General features: G+C 36.4%; 1 protein-coding gene across 5 annotated transcripts in view; it reads right to left on the bottom strand.

Moving 5' to 3' along the window:
- parvin (beta-parvin) overlaps positions 1 to 21,568 on the bottom strand; it is a 110,247-nt gene that overhangs the window by 51,931 nt on the left and 36,748 nt on the right. The window contains exon 3 of one of the 5 annotated variants that reach the window (XM_089089926.1): positions 5,633 to 5,734. In XM_089089926.1, coding sequence (XP_088946052.1) covers positions 5,633 to 5,734 — 102 coding nt within the window. The other 4 variants (XM_089089927.1, XM_089089930.1, XM_089089928.1 and 1 more) reach the window with 4 other exon arrangements.

Genomic DNA, 21,568 nt, shown 5'->3' with positions numbered 1-21,568 from the left:
TTGCAATTACCAGTTTTTTTGTTGTTTATGTAATTAAATGTCTTTTCATACTGCAGTCTATTCAAAGACATTTAATTATTATTACAGCAATTCCAATTTCTAACAATAATTTCAACTGAGCTTCAAACTTTTGGTTTTCCTTTTTAAGGTTTTGGAATTGCTTTAATCCCTTGTCAATATACATGAAAATATTTTTGGAATAACCATTTTTTTGCTCTACATTTAATTTAACATAAACTTCTATGTTAATTGTTTGTCAATATACATGCAAATATTTTTGCAATTACCATTTTTTTGCTCTACAAACAATTTAACATAAACTTCTCAATACATGAAAATCTTCAATTTTTTCACATTGTGACAATGTAACAATTTACTGTATTTCCACATTGTTACAAGTGTGATGTCATTGCTGAACCTTTGTTTCTTTTAATTGTTCAGGTGGCAGGACAATCTTTTTTTTTTGCCTTGGCTTCTCTTTTGTCATTATGAAAGACATATTGCCAAACCTTTGTTTCTTTTAATTGTTCAGGTGGTGGGACAATAGCTTCTTTTTCTTCCAACAATTTATTTAGTCCAACAGATTTTTGATTTTCAAAGGTATGGTAGGCATTGATGACCTTATCCATGTCAAAATCCAAAACCTAATCATCATTTCTTTCATTTTCAATTTCTTTGGTTTGTTTTACCTTGGCTGGTCTTTTTTCATTATGAAATACATATTGCTGAACCTTTGTTTTTTGTTTAAGAAAGGTATGGTAGTATTGATGACCTTATCCATGTCAAAATCCCAAACCCAATCATCAATGCTATCATTTTCAATTTTGACACATTTTGATTCTTGCTGTCCAGGTTGATTTTCAGTGAAGCTCACTTACATGTCTTAGCTTTTCATTTTTAACTTGCTAACATGCTCAGTGTTGTATGTCTTATAACCAGTGTGTGCCTTTGCTCTTCATTTTCATTTTTGACATGCTGCCACTGTTGTTCTAACCAAATGTGTATTTACTCTTCATTTTCATTTTTGACTTGCTCACATGCTCAGTATTGCATGTCTTCTAACTGTGTGTGTCTTTGCTCTTCAATTTCATTTTTGACATGATGCTGCTTTTCATCTAACTGCATGTGTCTCTGCTCTTCATTTCATTTTTGACATGCTCTAATTGTCGTTTTCGCATATCTTCTAACTGCCCATATCTTTGCTCTTCATTTTCATTTTTGACAAATATTTGGATTTGGGTTACTTCAGACAATTTAGCAATGGCCATTGCTTGAGCTACCCGTATTGGTGTTGTTGTAATTGATGGTTCAGGTTGTCAATTTTCACATCTTATCATGTTTGATAGTTCAAGTGTTGGTTCCATAGAATCTTCATTTATAGTAACTGCAACTGTAAATTTTTGTTTCTTGGCCTTCCAACAGACATTGCATTACATAAATAATTGATGTTCTGGAAAATCAACAATCTTATCTATGCTATGCATGACATCACATAAGAAAATGCTAATATGACATCATAAGAAATGCTTACATGATGTACTAACATAGTACATGATGTCATTTGCCTAAAACCAAAACTAAGGCTCTTGATAAATTTTCTCAGACTTCTGAACCTATCTAGATGGGTTTTTTTTTATGCAAGAATATCCCAAGATACCAATTTTCCCAAAAAAATATGGAGCCATTTTGGGGAAGATACATACATTTATACACAACTTTTGCTTACTTATAAAGATAGTATGCATACACATATACACAATTAGGCTATTGCTCACTTATAAAGATAGTATACACAACTATTATTTTGTAAAGAAGTAACATTACTTTGTGAAGATGGAATGCCATTGAATACATTAAAAATAAAATGTTTATTAACAAAGATATAACCTACAAGGATTCAATCAGTGATAGCTAATGGATAAATATATTACACTTGTGGCTTTTTCTGGTACCATTAGCAGGGAAGACATGGGGTAAAATTATCACAGTAGGAGCTAGCTTATTACATTTAGAAAGTGTAAGTTTGGAAATGTAAAGGTACATGTTTGGAAATGTAAAGGTAGCCTATTCATGTTCCTATATTGATTCCATCAGAAGACCCCACAGACAAGAATAACACTAAAAGCAGTCATCTACAAATTTAAGAAAACCACTTTGTTGTTCAATTCAAGTGGTTAATAATAGAATCTCCATTAACAAAATTATGAATATCCTAAAAATTCCAGACCGAGCCTCTTTTTTGTTCAAGTTCTTCAACAGTCTACGTATAGCAGTGCCAAAGTATAATATTTGGCTGTTATTCTTTTAGCTGAAAACAATTCCGTATTACCTTCCAACATTTCTTACAAAATTCAGCCTATATTTGAAACTAACAGTAATCTTTAACAGGCAGAAAAGGATTCGAATATGGAAAGTTGTTTCAGAAATAAAGCCTTTATATAAGAAAGCTTTCAAATAAAGAGAAGTCTTAGGAATAAAGACATTTAGGGGAAATAAGTGTGTATGGGAGAAAGGGGGCATATGGCTTTCTCCAGACTTAATTTTGTCCCCAGATGTTCGTTTGCCCTTCCCAGCCGTTTCAACCATACGCAATTCATTATTTTATTTCTGATTAATATTTCACACAACCATGCACATGCATTATGTCATGTATTCTTCTATCCATTTAATAAATATTGTCTAGACCTTATCCTGGCTTAATAGCAGTTTCATACTACCATTCCGCGTTCCACGTCCCCTTACAAAAATTTGTATTCTTTTCATTCCAAAACGTAATCTACTCGATTTAAAAGTATGAAATGGTCCATGGCTGATCGCCTTAAAATAATCTGCGAACCGGAATCAAACTTACAATCTTTTGGACTTTATGTGAACTAACCAATGTAATGTTAGCTAACGCTTGAGACTCAAAACGAGCAGAAATTAACATGAGTAGGGCTCAAAACCCCTATGCCTTCCCTAGGCCAGAACATAATTTGCACTTTACTGAAAAAATATAAATTTTTTTAATTTTATAACTTTAATAAATAAAATAATATTAACATTTTGAATACTAAATATCAGTAAATGTATATTAAATTAACAATGCACGTTCATTTGTATTTTTTCAGTAAAGTGCAAATTATGTTTGGGCCTTGGGAAGGCATAGGGGTTTTGAGCCCAACTTAGGGTAATTTCTGCTCGTTTTGAATTTGACTCGGTTATTTATTGTAATTTCTGTTCGTTTTGGGTTTCATTTATTTATCGATGCTGATTTGTGGTAGTTTCACGCTTGGTAGATTATTTTATTTTATTTTTGCTCATTTTTGTTTAATGGAGTTCTTACTTTTCTTTGAAAAACTTATTTTGTCGAAAAAGTTTTTTATTTAATAGTTAAATTATCTGTTCGTTTTATATTGACATAGTCTTTTCAGGGAAAAAGAAAATAATATTTCAAATCTTTCCGTTTTTTTTAAGACTTTATAGTTTGGCCTACTATTTGTATGCTGGAGAAAAATTTTCAGCAATTTTTAACAACATACACCCTTTTCAAATCTGAACACAAATAGTAGTCTTTAATTTAGTTTCATACCTGCTCTAGCTGACCTGAAATGGAAAACCTGATACCATTCGCAAAATATCTGTTTACTTACTTTGTCAGCTTGGATACATTTTCGCTATTTTGATTTGGTTAAATTTTAAGAGCAGAAGTAGTCGCGAAAGTTTGAACATAATACCCTCAGTCGTTCTTGGGATACTGCTGTGATGCCTTATTGGGAATTAGCATTAACACAGTGCATTTTGATTTAATCTTAAGGCAATTTTTAGTTTTTAACTTAATGGGCTAAAGGGAGGGTGGGCGTGGAAGGGGGATTAGTTACCCTCCAATAATAATAATAATTTATTTGTGCCCGCTCATACAAAAAAAGGAAAGCGGAGTAAGGAAAAGGAGAAAAGAAAAGCAAAAACATTTCAACATCAAAGAATAAACTCAAACAACAGCTTCATCACTTTCGACTATTAAAAAGGGCATCAGCCCTTTCTATTTTCAATCGAATGAGCCCTTTTCGAATTTCCTACGACAGCTCATTCGATACGAAGTGCCCTTGTCTAAACAAAAACAACAACAATAAAAATAATACATTATACCCACATCGATCTTTACTATAAAAATGTCAAGCCTTCGAATAGCTTTCGACTATTAAAAAGGGCATTAGCCCTTTCCATTTCCAATCGAATGAGCCCTTTTTGATTTTCTACGACAACGCTTTCTATAAACACCTTATATGCCTCCAGGGCATAAATTACAACCCTTACCCTAAGGGCTGTTAGTGTGGTTGTCAACCTCTAAGACCTAATTTGCAGAACTTTCAACTACATTAAACGAAATGGCTATCTCAAAATTTGGATTGGATGTGTTTAGGGAAATGGTGGGCGTGGGAGGGGGGGGGGCAAGTTGCCCTCCAATCACTTTCGACTATTAAAAAAGGCACTAGCCACTCCAATTTCCAATTGAATGAATCCTTTTCGAAGTTTCTACGACAACTCCTTCGATACGAAGTGCCCTGGTAAGAAAAAAAAAAAAAAAATTCTGCCAACATCGTTCTTTAGTTAGGCAGCGCGATTGCGCTGCCTATGATTAGAGTGCTTTTGGCTATTATTTCTATTTATTAATGTAACTATAAACTACCGTATGTTGATTTTAACTGGGAAATATTTTTGTTTTGCATTTGAAAGCAATAAAATAATGAATTTATTTGCTGCAAGAAAAAAAATCACTGAGAAATATTTTAGTAGAAGTTACTATTAAAGCCGATTCTACGGGGGAAATTTATGTCAATTAATCAAAAGACTGAAATTACTTATCTGTGGCTTTCAAGAATATCAAATTATTATTATTTTTCGTCCTAAAAGAAAAACATATATATTTGTTTTGCTTAAAAAAATCGAAAAATATATTAGTAGAATTGACTATTAAACCCAATTCTGCGGGGAAATTTACGTTAATTAATTTAAAGACAGAAACTATTTCATCTGTGGCCTTCAAAAATATCAAATTATTATTATTTTCGTCCTACAAGAAAAATAAAACGTAGAGTTTGAAATTAAAGCAAATGTTGCAGCTCCACCGGCAACAGTTTTTTTCTGGACTTCCACTCTTTTGTTTAACAAATAGTCGTAAATGAGTTTTGACTTAATAAATATATATATGGAAAAATATCACATTGATATTTCAGCGTAACAATAAAAAAGATTAATCTATTAATGATGGTGCGTTGTTTTAAATCTTTCAAACTTGTTCATTAGTTGTCTCATCTCATATGAATTTTAAAAAACAGAAATTAAACCTAACATAAAAGAAATCGCTAAAAGAAAGATAAAAGATAACCCCACTCGCTACCCCACTATTATAATTAGTATTCACATAATCTTGGCTTTTGGCTTACATTATTTAATAAGAAATGAAGCCTCTTAGTAAAATATCTACACTGGCCGTTTGTACGCTGACCTTTGCTTCACAGAGGGATAAAAACGACTGATTTTATTGAATTAACTCAGCACTTCTCTATATTGGTAATTAAATTCTGTGTTACTTCAATTAAGAGCCCGCAATTGCAAGGAAATTTAGAAAAAAGTATCAAAATTACATTACCGTCACTGACTTTATTAAATTCGTTATTTCCATTTTTCTTATTTTGTCTCATCCACTCCGAAATGCTCGTAATGCATTCTTCTGCGTCCTCCTCGCCACTTCCTAAAATAGAACAAGAAAAGAACCTGGGTACCAATGAAAAACAGGTCGAGAAAGAACCAAATTAAACAGAAAATTGTCCATCAAAACTAACCTACTTCATAAAAGGAAGAGGATAAATATACCCGAAATCTCAATTCGTGTGCTTTCTTTATATAGATCTTCACATGAGATTCTTCAGATTCCCTTTTAAAGTTTTACTATTTTTGCTGATACCAAATGGCTGCAATATATTCATAAAATATCAAAATTTTCCTGTCCGGTTACATTCGTGAGGCCATAGAGCTTATTGACTGAAAATCTAACGCTACATTAATCTATTTAGATATTCTCTTAAGAAATTTGCATTTTGCTAAGTAGCCTGGAATTCAAAAATAGAGGTGTTGTGGAGTTTCAACTGCAGTGTAATATAGCTGACATCTAAAAAAAGTGCCAAACTCAATTTGAAATGAGTCATTTTGAAAAGAGTTGATGCTTCATGTGAAAACTGCATGACATTTCGGTCTATGGCATGTGGATAAATTTTGTCTTTTATGGAATTAATTAAAAAAAATTCCCCAAAATAAGTTTTTCAAAGAAAAGTAAAGAACTCTATTAAACAAAAAATGAGCAAAAATAAAATAAAATAATCTGCTAAGCTCGAAACTACCGCAAATCAGCATCGATAAATAAATGAAACCCAAAACGAACACAAAATTAAAATAAATAACCGAGTCAAACTCAAAACGAGCAGAAATTAACATAAGTTGGGCGCAAAACCCCTATGCCTTCCCAAGACCAGAATAAAATTTGTACTTTACTGAAAAAAATACAAATGAATGTGCATTGTCAGTTTAATATACATATACTGATATTTAGTAATCAAAATGTTAAAATTATTTGATTTATTAAAGTTATAAAAGTAAAAACATTTATATTTTTTTCAGTAAAGCGCAAATTTTCTTCTGGCCTTGGGAAGGCAAAGGGGTTTTGCGCCCAATTTATGTTAATTTCTTCTCGTTTTGAGTTTGACTCGGTTATTAATTGTAATTTCTGTTCGTTTTGGGTTTCATTTATTTATCGATGCTGATTTGTGGTAGTTTCGAGCTTGGTAGATTATTTTATTTTATTTTTGCTCATTTTTTGTTTAATAGAGTTCTTTAATTTTCTTTGAAAAACTTATTTTGAGGAAAAATTTTTTTTTAATTAATTTCTGTTCGTTTTATATTGACATAGTCTTTTCAGAGAAAAAGAAAATAACACTTTAAAACCTTTTGTTTTTTAAGACTTTATAGTTTTGCCTGCTATTTGTATGCTAGAGAGAAATTATCAGGAATGTTCAACAACATTCACCATTTTAAAAATCTGGACGCATATAGTACTGTTTAACTGAGGTTCATTCTTCCTCTAGTCGACCTGAAGTGGAAAACTTGATACCATTCGCAAAAAAATCTGTTTACTTTCTTTGATAGCTTTGATACACTTACACTATTTTGATTTGGTTAACTTTTAAGAGCAGAATTAGCCTCGAAAGTTTGAACATAATACCCTCAGTCGTTCTTGGGATACTGCTGAGATGCCTTATTGGGAATTAGCATTATCACAGTGCATTCTGACTTAATCTTGAGGCAACATTTAGTTTTTAAACAAAATGGGCGAATGTGAGGGTGGGGGTGAAAGGGGAATTAGTTACCTTCTAATCGCTATTAACTAATAAAAAGGACCTCAACCCTATCTCTATTCAGTTAAATTAGAACTATCCAAAATCCATTCGTCTGCTCCTTCAATACAACATGTATGGGTAAAAACAACAACAACAACAAAAAATACCGCCTATTACTTTTAACTGTTAAAAAGGGCACTAACCCTTTGAATTTCAAATCGAATGAGCCCTCTTCTGAAGTTTCTACGACAACTTCTTCTATAAAAACCTTATATGCACCCACGGCATAGCTTAAAACCCTTGCCCTGAGGTCTGTGGCAGAGTATCCTCCTCAAAAACATATTTCCTATCTGTAAGTCAACTACGCTGAACAAAATGGCTACCTCGAAATTTTTAATTTGGATGTGTTTGGGGGAACGGTGGGCGTGGGGGGGGGGGGCTAGTTGCCCTCCAATCACTTTCGACTATTAAAAAGCGCACTAACCCGTTGAGTTTCCAATCAAATGAGCTTTTTTTGAAGTTTCTACGACAACGCCTTCTATAAAAACATTATATGCCCCCTGGGCATAACTTAAAACCCTTGCCCTGAAGGTTGTGGGGGAGTGTCCTCCTCAAAAACATATTTTCTATTTGGAAATCAACCGCGCTGAACGACATGGCTATCTCAAAATTTTGATTGGATGTGTTTGGGTGAATGATGGACGGGGGGGGGGGGGGCTAGTTGCCCTCCGATCACTGTCAACTATTAAAAAGGGCACTAGGCCTTTGAATTTCCAATCAAATGAGCCCCCTTTGAAGTTTCTATGACAACGCCTTCTATAAAAACCTTATCTACCCCAGGATATAACTTAAAACCCTTGCCCTGAGGGTTGTTGAGGAGTGTCCTCCTCAAAAACATATTTTCTATCTGGAAATCAACTACGCTGAACAAAATGGCTATCTCGAAATTTTAATTGGATGTGTTCGGGAGAATAGTGGGCATGGGGGAGGGGCTAGTGCCCCTCCAATCACTTGCGACTATCAAGAATGGAACTAGCCCTTTGAATTTCCAATCGAATGAGCCTGTTTTGAAATTTCTACGACAAAGCATACTATAAAAACATTATATACCCCCAGGGCATAACTTAAAACCCTTGCCATGAGGGTTGTGGGGGAGTGTCCTCCTCAAAACATATTTTCTATCTGGAAATCAACTACGCTGAACAAAATGGCTATCTCAAAATTTTGATTGGATGTGTTTGGGGGAATGAGGGGCGTGGGGGGGGCTAGTTGCCCTCCAACCACTTTCGACTATTAAAAATGGGACTAGCCCGTTGAATTTCCAATCGAATGAGCTTTTTTCAAGTTTTTACGACAACGCCTTCTATAAAAACATTAAATGCCAGTAGAGGAGGGGGTACCAGCCGTGTCACGCACCCCTGCTGCCACCTACAACTTTTTTAACACCATATATTGACACGAGAACCACGCGGTTTATGGTTTTTGTCAGTGAGAATTTGAAAAACAGGAATTTTGTCACATTTATGTATGTTTTCTGATGTTCTTGGTTTTAAGCTCAATATAATCAATGGTAAAAGTGTCGGAAACACTAATTTCATTTTTGCTGACAATCCGCCTGCCTTCTCCACGGGCACCTGTATATTTCTCTATGCGTCATGTGTGGAAACATCTCGGGTTGGTAACTCAAATGTTCTCCTCCTACGAGTTCTTGAACGAAAAACCAATCAAGAACATATTCATCACTACAATATAAAGCATCTTTAGTATATTCCCGTAAACACTTGCTATTTGGAACTCTTTCAGTTAACACTAAGAACCGAATTGGGCGATCCAATAGCAATTTCAAAAGGTTTGGCTGTGATTACATGCCATTTTCGACCCAATGTTCAAAAGCAAGATGTCTAATAAAAAAGTGGTATTCACTTGTCTTGATATTGACTGCTATGTTAATACTCTTGGCCCAAGACAACAGGGCAATGGAATGGACTATTACAAAGGACGCTCGTCAATGTCTGGCTACGGTCTTGGCAGTTGGTTTGCTAAGCTGTTTCGCTCTTCACTACCACTGGCTAGAAAATATCTTGTACCGGCTGCGACAGATTTTGCATCCTCTACACTATACGATTGGGGCTCTGGCAAGGATTTTAAAAAAAGTGCTTCGGAAAATCTTCGGTCCAGTGCGCGAACCCTTGGCGAGAAATTAAAACAGAATGGTAAAGGCTTAAAAAGGTCAAGAAACATTGCATCACTCATCAGTCTCCACTCAGGTCGGAAACGAAAGATAACACCCCTCTTGTCGAAGAAAAGAAGGAAAATCCGACACGTTGCGTAACCGGAAGTCACAGAAGGAGAATTGTCAGATAAAAACTTGATTTCTTCTCATAAGATGTCCTACCTACCACATAAGGATTCTCAACCTTCAATCACCGCCTCATTGAATCTATTGAATACCGAAAATGTTGATGTGAGTGTCAAGCATGGATAATATGAACAATTTTATCCACAACAACCCCTCTCCGATAATATCCACTTTCAAATTTAGTCCAATGAAGACTACATTATGGACATGTCTTTAACATTTATAGATTTACAAATGAAAGTCCGAAAATCCGATAATACAATGCCGATTCGGGCCGATGGAATATCCTATGAAAATTGTATATTACATAATTTATTTCGTCAAATCAGTGTCTACATCAATGGTACGCTGGTTAGCACAAGCAACAATCTCTCAAATTATACGAGCTATATGCAATTCATGCTGATGACACCCAAGTCATACAAGGAATTAAGAGGCACCTCCAATGGATATGAATATATTACTAATACTGATAGTACAGATGCACTTAAAAATTCTACAACTAGTGAATTACATCTAGTTGGAAAAATATATCATGAAATATTTAATATACCCCAATGGCTGCTGCCCAATGTTAAAGTGGATATAAAATTAACGCTTGCACCCTCCAATTTCATATTGAGAAAGGAACTTGCTGCCAATCCTGATGTAAGTCTCTCCCTCACCTCGGCAATACTTCATGTACGCAAACAACAGGTTATGAATTCTGTTGCTTTGGCCGTGGAAAAACTGAGAGTCAATGGCAACAATATTAAACTACTTGTTCCTCATACAATCACCAATCAACGTCACATTGCTATGGGGTCACGCACCTTCACCGATTCATCCTTTATCAATGGTGAAATCCCGTCAAAACTAGCGTTGGCATTTGTAAAAAGCGCCAGTGCAATAGGATCATGGACTGAATGCCCACATAAATTCGAGATGTTTGGACTTTCATCTCTTGTGTGCAAAGTAAACGGCATCCCACTCTACAATCTATCTTTTGATAAATCCTATAGAACATTGTACGAGTTGACCATGCAAACCCTAGATCATGACTCTCAACTATTTGAAAATGGTATAACCGAAGATATGTTTGCTAAAACACATGGTATCATTGTACTGGATTTGTCGGGTACACAGGATATGAGTATAGTAAGTACGGGGAGTGTGCGTTTAGAGTGTACATTTACCGACCCATTGGCTGAGAGTATTGCACTAATCTCACTAAATCAGTATGAAACCTATTGGGAAATCACTCCCGAAGGCAGTGTTCTACTAGACTTGGCGCCATGAACACCAGTCAAATAATCAATGTATTTAATATGGACCCCTACATGTCCCAGTACAAATGCTATTGTCTGCCCTCGGACTTTCTTGGAAAAATTCAAAGTGTCAACAATACCTTGATTATTGTTAATAGCAGTCCGTCGACTGTGCTGACGGGTCATTGGCTGTGCATCTTTCAAACAATGAAGGTGATTGAATTTTTTGATCCTCTTGGTCTACCATATACATTCTACACGCCCCACATCAGCTACTATATCGAGAGCAGTGGGAAAACAATTATTCAAAATCGGAAGAGGGTGCAGGATCTAACGAGTAAAAGTTGTGGCTTCCATGCACTACTATATTTTGTGTTCCGATGTCGTGGCTATACTTACAAGCAGTTTCTCCACGTTTATGTTGACAATCCACGTCTGAATGACTTTCTAGTGGAAAATATCCTCCCAGACCTATATTGATTTCAGTGCCCTAAGAGTAAAGTGCTTAAAAAATGTTTGTGAATTTGTTTATTAATAAAATGCATATATATATACAACAATGTCTTTAAATCTTCACTTTAGATTTCTTCATCTTCGATGTATAGGCAACTGTCGTGAACCACTAATGCTGGTAAATAATTTGGTTTCACTGTATATAGATCTTAATTGACTGCAAAGTCAGGGTCACATTTTCTACAGTACAATGTAACTTCACTCTTGTCATATCTCTTTGTATAGTCAATAATACTATTTGCATTCATATTATGAAATTCATGAGTTTCAATCTGTCTATTTGAAACAATATCACATACAATGTTTTCAAATGGTGAATCACATTCGGTAACTGCCAAATAAAAATCACTTGGTTTATAGTCATAGTAGGTGGTGTCATCACAACGATGACGTAGAAACCAGATTGTCTTGTTACCCCAACAGTTGAATCGTAGACCAGATTCCTCCTCTCAGTATAATTTAAATCCGCAACGATACCAATCTCGTAGAGATAAACTAAAATCACGTTTGGGATTCTTTCCAATCATAGCGGGGTATGTATTCTCCCACTGATCACATTTATCATAGTGACAAATGGAGCACAGGTGTCCACTAGGATGTGAGTCACAAATCTCCTCAAGACATGAATTACGCCCTTTAATTTGTATTGCCTAGCCTCTATGTAATTTACAAGGATTACATAATTTACACTTTTCACTATAGTCATCAATAATTGTACAATTCTCACATTGATTCCAACTGCCAAGAATGTACATGCACAATGGACATACATAGAACATTTTTCGGTTTCCGATGTCAACTCACTCACAGCTAAAACGAAACTGATCCTCTTCGTTCGATAAATTCAACGAGAGGGAAATGGGGGAGGAGTACCTCTGTGACGTTACCTCTTTCAAATGATGGGGGGAGCCATCTACATTGAATCCATTGGCAATATTTTCAAAAGTATATCCACAATATGATTCTGCTTTGTTCCAATTAATATATCAATAAATTGACTATAAGCATTTGAGTCACATTTTAAACTTTTCATACAATAGTCCAATGGGGGGGAATCACTCCTCCTTATATTGTCAAGTGTTCCCCGACACGAGACTATCCTGCGATGAAGAGATAACTCGAGAAAATCATCATCCAAAATCAAATGTTTTTCCATAAACACTAGATTTGATCTAAGTCTCTTTTTCTCAAATTTATTCATTTTTAAATCCTTTCACTCCGACTGCTGACTCTAGACTGACCATGATTCGTTAGCCCTAACCATAAAAGAAAGAGAACATTTTCGATTTCGAAACAATTTTATTGAATAAATACAACAACAACAATAATACAGAGCATGTACAATTAACGATACTGTTTATTGTCTTCAATATGTTTCACCAATGCACTTAAAGCACATTGAAGTCTATTCACATGTGCTATATCAACTTTAGCGGCAAAACATAATTGATCCTCCATTTTAAATTTGCTCAAGGATATCATATATCTTGCATATACTGCATCCCATTCCAGACAAAGCCGCGATCCTTTCGTAATTTCCACCGCAATATTTGGTGCTCTTGTACTATTATCATCAACTCCACAATCAACTTCTAATAGGGTAAACATTCCACTCATCGCCATCACAAATATATATCCAAATGAGTAAAGTCAAACTGTTCTTCTCACTCCTTGAATTCTATTCAGACTAATAAAACTATAGCAAAAATCCTTTCCTTATATTCACTCCGCCGCTACTATGTAAACAAAGCCCTCTGATTGGCTGAGAAGGAAACATGTGATCTAACTGTTTCCGGGAAACTCATAACATTTGGCTTGAACAACAACATCAAATAAATCGACCTTGACATTCGCTGAGAGCGTGCACTTACAACAACAACAACAAATAAATCGACCTTGGAAAAAGAGGTCATTGACCCCATTAACAACGTGTTCCGCCTAATGACTCTATGCCCATATATGGTGTTCTCGTGGGAGTTATAGGGTCATTTCTACTTCCCCGTTTTAATCATGTAAAGTACATGCATCAACCCTTTTGCTAATTTATATTATTGAACACAAAAAAAAAAAAAAATGCTCTATATACTGCTCATAATAAGTAGCAAAATCCATTGCATTATAAATTGCTGTATTAACGAATGGTTCACATTTCCTCTACAATAAAAAAAAAAAACTTTATATCGGAATGATTTGTGTATCATGAGAGGAGATGGCTATCCTTTTCAAATCATGTTTTTGTTGTTTTTTTTTTTCCCAGCGCAGATAAAGAGTATTAATATTAAATTTTATTTGGAGGGATTGTTTTAACATTAAAAAAATGCAATCTTCTATTTCATGCAATGTTTAGACTGTAAATACCTTATACTAATATAAGATATGCTGCGGGCCCGAGAAGCGCCGCAGGAAGCGCTATGGGTCCGAGAAGCGCCACAGGGATGCGCCACGGTTCAGGGAAGCGCTGCAGGATGCGCTGTGGTCCCAAAAAGCGCCGCAAAAAAAAAAATTTGAACACTTTGAAAATAAACGAACAAATTGCCGCCTTCTATGTCATATTATAGATTATGTGAAGTTGGAACTTTCAGTTGAATTAACCAAATGATAATAAGCAATGATCCAAATTGTAACAGAAGGGCTGATTTGATCACATTGAAAATAAGCTATTTTTCATTTATAGGTTGGTGCATTGGTCCCTTACTCACCATCGAGTGAAGACGAAGAAGAAGAGGCAACGGAGTTTCAAAACAATTCAGCCATCAGTGACTGGCACGGTATTATTAATTCCATTGATGTACCATCTAATATTGATGAGTATTTAAGTGATTTTTTAAATGTAGAAGCTAGCACAGTTGAGCAGGCGGACTTGAGTCCAAATACACTACAGCTTTTAAATGATTTCACAACCGTATTAACTGGGAACCCTTCTCCTACTCCAACCTCCTATAACCTAACGAGTCCACTTCGAACAACTGAAGTGGAAAATACACCCAATATTGTTGAACACCATGGGGGAGGGGGTAATATCCACGAGGGGGAGGGGGTACAGCTTTCCCCGATTTTCAATTGACCAATACAATTTTAAATGCAATAGTTGTTTACACTGCGACGTTTGGAGACCCTTTTAATTCACTTATGGGGGGGAAATTTGTTTTTGACCCCATAGAAATTGTGAATGCCTATGTAGATAAAATTCGTGCACTTCTTGAGAATCAAATTCAGTTGTGGGGGAGGGAATCAATTATTGGTTCTATTGTTTTAAAAGTGTTCTATTGAAACGAGGGAAAAGTTAAGTTTACTATCATTTTATACAGTCCGAGATGCGGTTGGTTTATTCTAATTTAGAAAATTTTGAGGGTGCTTTCATGGATTGGGTGGATCAAATTATAACGCTTCTTGAGAACTTTAACGAAAATGGGAGTGGGTCTCTAGTTCTTTTTGTTGAAAATTTAAGTGTTAATATTTGTAAATTTAAGAAAGATTTCATTTTAAGAGGGGGGGGGCAGGTGGGCCAAGAGCAGTAGTTTTAAATTATAATCCAGATCTGGTAGGTTGTCGCGGTGTCCAGCGGATCTGTTTTGAAACAGGTCAAATGTGTTTCAGATATGCTTTCCTCATATCAGCATTTCAGCCTCTAGCAGATGACGCTACCAAGACGAATTTAGACAATTGGGCTGTACATGGGAAGGACGGGTCCGATTTCCCCATTGTAGATTTTTCTTGTTTAGAGGGGAAATACCCAGTAACGCTTCGATCTATTGATATTTTTGAAAGGGGATACAGATTCTCTGCTGTTAAAGGTAAATGGGACTGAAGATTTATTGGGTGATTTAGAAAAGGGGGAACACATCAGCTCGCGGATGGATTTCACCAACTGGAATCCAACCCTCTACCCCGAGTTGGTGAAACGTCAAGCCCCCAACCAACTATTAAAATTAAAATCAGAGACGGGGAGTGATTTGATATCCAGGGGGGTGTTCCCGGGCCCCAAAGTCTATTGCGTTGAAACTCATAGTGGGGATGAAAAGAAGGCGTGTAAAGGGGTGCCTACACATTTTTTAAAGAGCAATTTCAACATGAGCGTGTACAGAGACTGTGTAGAAAGTAGCCTAGTGCCGAGAGCACAAGTGCTTGCAATTCGCTCTCTACAGTATAGAAATTATACTGTGAGAGTGGAAAAGAATGCAATGTCGTGTATATCCGACAAAGTCTATGTGCTCGAGAATGGTGTGAGTGTCCTACCTCATGGCCACTACCGTATTTCAGACCGAGTTGAATGCATAGACTATCGTAATCAACTTGGTCTGGATAAATTAACCTAACCAACTAACCAACTAACCACCACCACCACCACCACTGACCCAACTAACCCAACCACTAACCTAACCTGTAGCAGCAGTGACCGGACAACTATTGTACGGTTTTTTTCACCTCCGCTGCTCCCGGGAGGGGGGGGTCCTTCCCGCGGCCACCCAGGGGGGGGGGTCCCGCCCGTGGCCGGCCGGCCTTCGGCCCTGCGGTCCCCAGGGGGGAGGGGGTCCCACACCTTTAAATTCACTGTAATGTTCAACTGTGCTAGTTCATGTTCCAAGTGTTTTCTGTTTTTTTTTTTTTGTTTTTTTTTGTCGTTGTTGTATAGAAAAGTGTTTTTTTTTTTTTTTTTGTACAGAAATGTGTTTAAAGACAAAAAGTGTTGTTGTTGTTGATGGACAGAAAATTGTTGTACAGAAAAGTGTTTTTTTAAAGACAATAAGTGCTGATGATGGACAAAAGTGTTTTTTTTTATTGTACATAGTGTTATCATTGCAGTTCATGTTGAACAAATAGAGTTTCCATGTTGACTATGAAATTTTGTCAACTGTTCTTGTTGAACAAGTGTTATTTTTATAATTGCAGTTCATGTTGAACAAATATTTGTTTTCATGCAGTACCGAAATAAATACTGCCGTGAAATATTGTTTTTGTTGTTCTTGAATAGATAGATCTATGGGGAAAATTATTGCTACTACTTATTCATTGGACACGTATGATTTACAGTTAGTTGTAGTCCGACTGTTGTCAACAGCATGTATCAATTTAAAACACCCTTCAGATCGTTTCTGTGTGGTCCCTCAATGTCGGGGAAAACAACACTTTTAGCTAAAATAATTCAAAATTGTGATAAAATGTTTTTGAAGAAGGCGAAAAAAATCTACTATTGCTATATTATTTGGCAAGAGTCCTACGATCAAATAAAAGATATTGTCACGACCATACCAATACATTTCATACGGGGACTTGATGTTTTAAACAGTATTGACCTAAACTCTTGGCTGAGAATTGATGATTTGGCTGAATCTATTGAACCGTTCTCGCAGGAAATGCTACAACTGTTCACTGTTCGCTCCCACCATGAACACATTTCCGTTACTCTGGTTCTACACAATCTGTTTCATCAGAGCAAATGTATGCGAACCCTTGCTTTGAATTGCACCGTCTATATTATCTATCGAGTTGTTCGTGATTCTAGCTCACTCATAACTCTCAATAAGCAGATATACCCCGGCGCCCCTAACTTTCTATTGTCAGCGTACACTCAGGCGACCAGCAAGCCCTATGGTTACATTTTGCTGGATCTTAATCAAAGCACGCCCGAGGATCTACGTGTAGTCACCGACATTTTCGACAATGAAATTACAGTAGATCTTCCGGTGAACAGTAGAAAAGGCTATTAGTTGCCATTATGACACTGAAGAAACTACACGAACAACGGCATTTATTTTCCGTTTTAAGCACTTCAAAACCATTGCTTGGGAAGGATATACTCAAACATGGGGTTGACAATGATTTCATTAATCTAATATCTGAACTTTGTTTAAATTTAACTGAGGGCAATGTTCAACTGCCAGATGGTGCTGGACAACATACAAAGAAACATCGTTCCACTGTACGCGCTTTGGCTTTTAAAAACAAGGGAAACAAAATAAAAAGAACACGGCTCCTTTAAGCAAGCGGTAGCTTTTTCACACTATTACTCCCAATAATTGCAGGATATATAAACAGTTTTCTCTAGAGAATGACTAAACCCTATAAATCGACACCATTTGAAATTGTCCTCTCGCCCGTCGAACATTTTGAAGACAATCTAAGCAAATTCATTAACGATGAGAATATTGCCGATGATGGAAAACTGATTTTACTTCAAGATGCATTGCGACGTGTGGACAAGCATAAACCTTATCGTGAGAGACCAACCGTCGGCGGCACCGCCGCCACCGCCACTGATCCCTCTAAACTGGAAACATCTCCTCAAGATTCAGCAGTGCAATCAAAGGAGAAGGAATTGAATTCAATTGTGTCGAAAATTAGGAACCTATTGCCGCTCACCTATCCAAGAAAGAGTATAAGACTATTATCTTATCTCATGCTGGAAACTGCTGATGAACAGCAAGTCCAAGTCGAAAGCACAGAGAAATAAATTATAATTCAGAGAAAAGGTTATAATCTAGTTGATTTAATTTGTGAAATGGTGACGAATCGTAAAGGACTTATATCCTTTGACAATAATCTATACACCTTTCTGTGTGTATCAAACTTTCCCAAAAATCTTATTGGCAATAAGCAAATTCTAAAGAAACTAAGAGAATATAGTCCTCCTCCAACACCAACACCAACACCAACATCATTTAAAAAAGAAGAAGATTCAATATTTGAAAATACTATCAGTGTCACTGATTTTACAGCACCTGTGGCTTCTAGTCAAAAGTGAAGACGAATTAATTCACCCTCCAGTGTGCAAAAGGGGAGTGATCATTACACTACGTGTTTACGTTCAAAATGGATGAAGTTCTGAAAGGTGTCTATGAAAATGTTGGTGAAGCGGGAAGTTTAAGTTCTCCCAAAACACTTTCTAAAGCTGTCTCCGGCACCACCACCACCACCACATTGAGAAAAGCAAAAGAATATCTAGAGAATGAACCGAGTTACACACTGCATCGGAATCACAGGCTTCGCAGCAAACAATATCGACAAACTAAAGCCTTTTTCCCTCTGCATATAATGCAAACGGATCTTTTAACTTGTAGACGCAATTCAACAGCGTCACAATGCGCCCTACAAATATATTCTGGTGGCAATCAGTGTCTTTAGTCGCTATGCCTATGCAATTCCACTGCGATCAAAGAGAGGTGTTGAAGTTGCTCGGGCCATTGAAAGGATTCTAGAACAGGATTCATATAGAAAAATTCAATCGGAACGTGGCAGCGAATTTGTTAATCCCCATGTGCAAAAGGTTCTTTTGAAATATAATACAATACTTTATCATAGTCACAGCCCGATAAAGGCTGCATTGGCTGAACGATTAATAAGAACGATTCGTCTATTAATTTCAAGACATTGTACCCTGAAAAATACATCGGCTTTTATTCATGATTTAGATAAAATCATGCCGATATACAACCATCGACCCCATCGATCTCTGTCCAACTCAAGCCCTCGGGATGTTCACTACAATGAAAATACATTTGATTCTTTTCTAAAGCAATACTCCAATGTTGAAAAAGAAAAAAAAATGTGAAGAAGAAATTCAATGTTGGCGATACTGTTCCAATTAATAGAACCACCAATATTTTTGAAAAGGGGAATTATTTATGGAGCACAGAACTTTTTAAAGTGTCCAAAATCATGGACACCGAACCCACGACATATCGACTGCGAGACACCAAAGACGATGAGATTCTCGGTGGTTTTTATGAATATGAACTGCAAACAGTTAGAAACACTAGCGAAATGTATCAAATTGAAAAGATATTAAAGAGTCGTACACGTCGTGGCAAGAGACAGTTGCTTGTTCGCTGGCTAGGATACAACTCAGATTTTGATTCTTGGGTTAGTGCTGAACACAATGACAATGCCCAATGATTTCTATGTGACGTTCATGTCCAATGTTTCCGATCCTCTCTACAATGACTTGAATAGAACAAGTGATTTTTGGACGAAACTCTCCCCCACCATCAAATTCGACGACAACGGAAAGTATGAAGTGGCTCTTGTCGACTGTATTCTCAAAAATACCTACGACATCCTGAGAAAGGATCGTAAATATGAAATAAAAATTAGACCCTATGATTGGCCGCCGCCACCAACAGGTGATCAAGAACAAATTCAAAAAATCAATTAAATGGATTATTCATACATTGAATTACCATACGAGGAACTCACCTGTATGAATGATTTATGTCGTTCCATTAATAAAAGAATTTCCGCTCGTAAAAAGGGAGCTTTTCATTTCAACTATTCAAAGGAGGAGGGCAAGATCTACATTAGTTCGCCTATTGCCAGTGAAAAGGTTATTCTCAACGATAATCAAAAGGATGATCTTGGCTTTAAGCTCAATATAGTCAATGACAAAAGTCCCGGAAACACTAACTTCCTTTTTGCTTACCATCCGCCTGCATTTTCCGTAGACACCTGTATATTTCTCTATGCTTTATCTGTGAAAACATCATGGGTTGGTATTTCAAATGTCCCCCTCCTACGAGTTCTTGAGAACGAAAAACTAATCAAGAACAAATTCACCACTACAATATAAAGCATCTTCAGTATATTCCCTTAAACACTTCCTATTTGGAACTCTGTCAGTTAAAACTAAGAACCGAATTGGGTGATCCAATTGCAATTTCAAAAGGTTTGGCTGTGATTACATGCCATTTTCGACCCATCATTCAACAACAAGATGTCTAATAAAAAAGTGGTATTCACTTGTCCCGATATTGACTGCTATGTTAATACTCTTGGCCCAAGACAACAGGGCAATGGAATGGACTACTACAAAGGACGCTCGTCAATGTCTGGCTACGGTCTTGGCAGTTGGTTTGCTAAGCTGTTTCGCTCTTCACTACCACTGGCTAGAAAATATCTTGTACCGGCTGCGACAGATTTTGTATTCTCTACACTATACGATTGGGGCTCTGGCAATGATTTTAAAAAAAGTGGTACGGAAAATCTTAGGTCCAGTGCGCGAACCCCTGGCGAGAGATTAAAACGAAATGGTAAAGGCTTAGAAAGGTCAAGAAACACTTCATCCCTCATCAGTCTCCACTCAGGTCGGAAACGAAAGACATCATCCCTGTTTTCAAAGAAAATAAGGAAAAAGCCGGCATGTGTTGTAAACAGAAGAAGAAGTCCCAGGAAGAATAAAATTGTTAGATCGAAACTAGATTTCTTCTCCTAAAATGTCCTACCTACCGCATAATGATTCTCAACCTTCAATCACTGCCTCATTGAATCTTTTCAATGTTGAAAATATCGATGTGAGTGTCAAACATGGATACTATGAACAATTTTATAATCTACAACCCCTCTCTGATAATAACCACTTTCAAATTTATTCCAATGAAGACTACTTTATGGACAAGACTTCAACACTTATAGATTTGCAAATGAATGTCTCAAAATCCAATAATACACTGCCGATTGGGGCCGAGGGGATATCCTATGAAAATTGTATACTACATAATTTATTTCGTCAAATTAGTGTCTACATCAATGGCAAGCCGGTGAGCACAAGCAACAATCTCTCAAATTATACAAGCCATACGCAATTCATGTTGATGACACCCAAGTCATATAAGGAATTGAGAGGCACCTCCAATGGATATGAATATATTGCTAATACTGATAGTACAGATGCACTTAAAAATGCTACAACTAGTGAATTACATCTAGTTGGAAAAATATATCATGACATATTTAATATACCCCAATTGCTGCCGCCCAATGTTAAAGTGGATATAAAATTGACGCTTGCACCCTCCAATTTTATATTGAGATAGGAACTTGCTGCCAATCCTGATTTGAGTCTCTCCCTCACCTCAGCAATACTTCATGTACGCAAAGAACAGGTTATGAGCTCTGTTGCTTTGGCCTTTGAAAAACTGAAAGCCAATGGAAAAAATATTAAACTACTTGTTCCTTACACAATCACCAATCAGCATCATATCGCAATGGGCTCACGCACCTTCATAGACTCATCCTTTATCAATGTTGAAATTCTATAAAAACTTGCTTTTGCATATGTAAATAGTACCAGTGCAATAGGATTA

This window comes from Artemia sp. Qi Xiang Cuo, chromosome 5 (genome assembly GCF_049724085.1).
Source record: "Artemia sp. Qi Xiang Cuo chromosome 5, ASM4972408v1, whole genome shotgun sequence".
Taxonomy (NCBI): domain Eukaryota; kingdom Metazoa; phylum Arthropoda; class Branchiopoda; order Anostraca; family Artemiidae; genus Artemia; species Artemia sp. Qi Xiang Cuo.
Note: the sequence above shows the minus strand (reverse complement) of the source record. Positions and strands in the feature narration are given on the sequence as shown.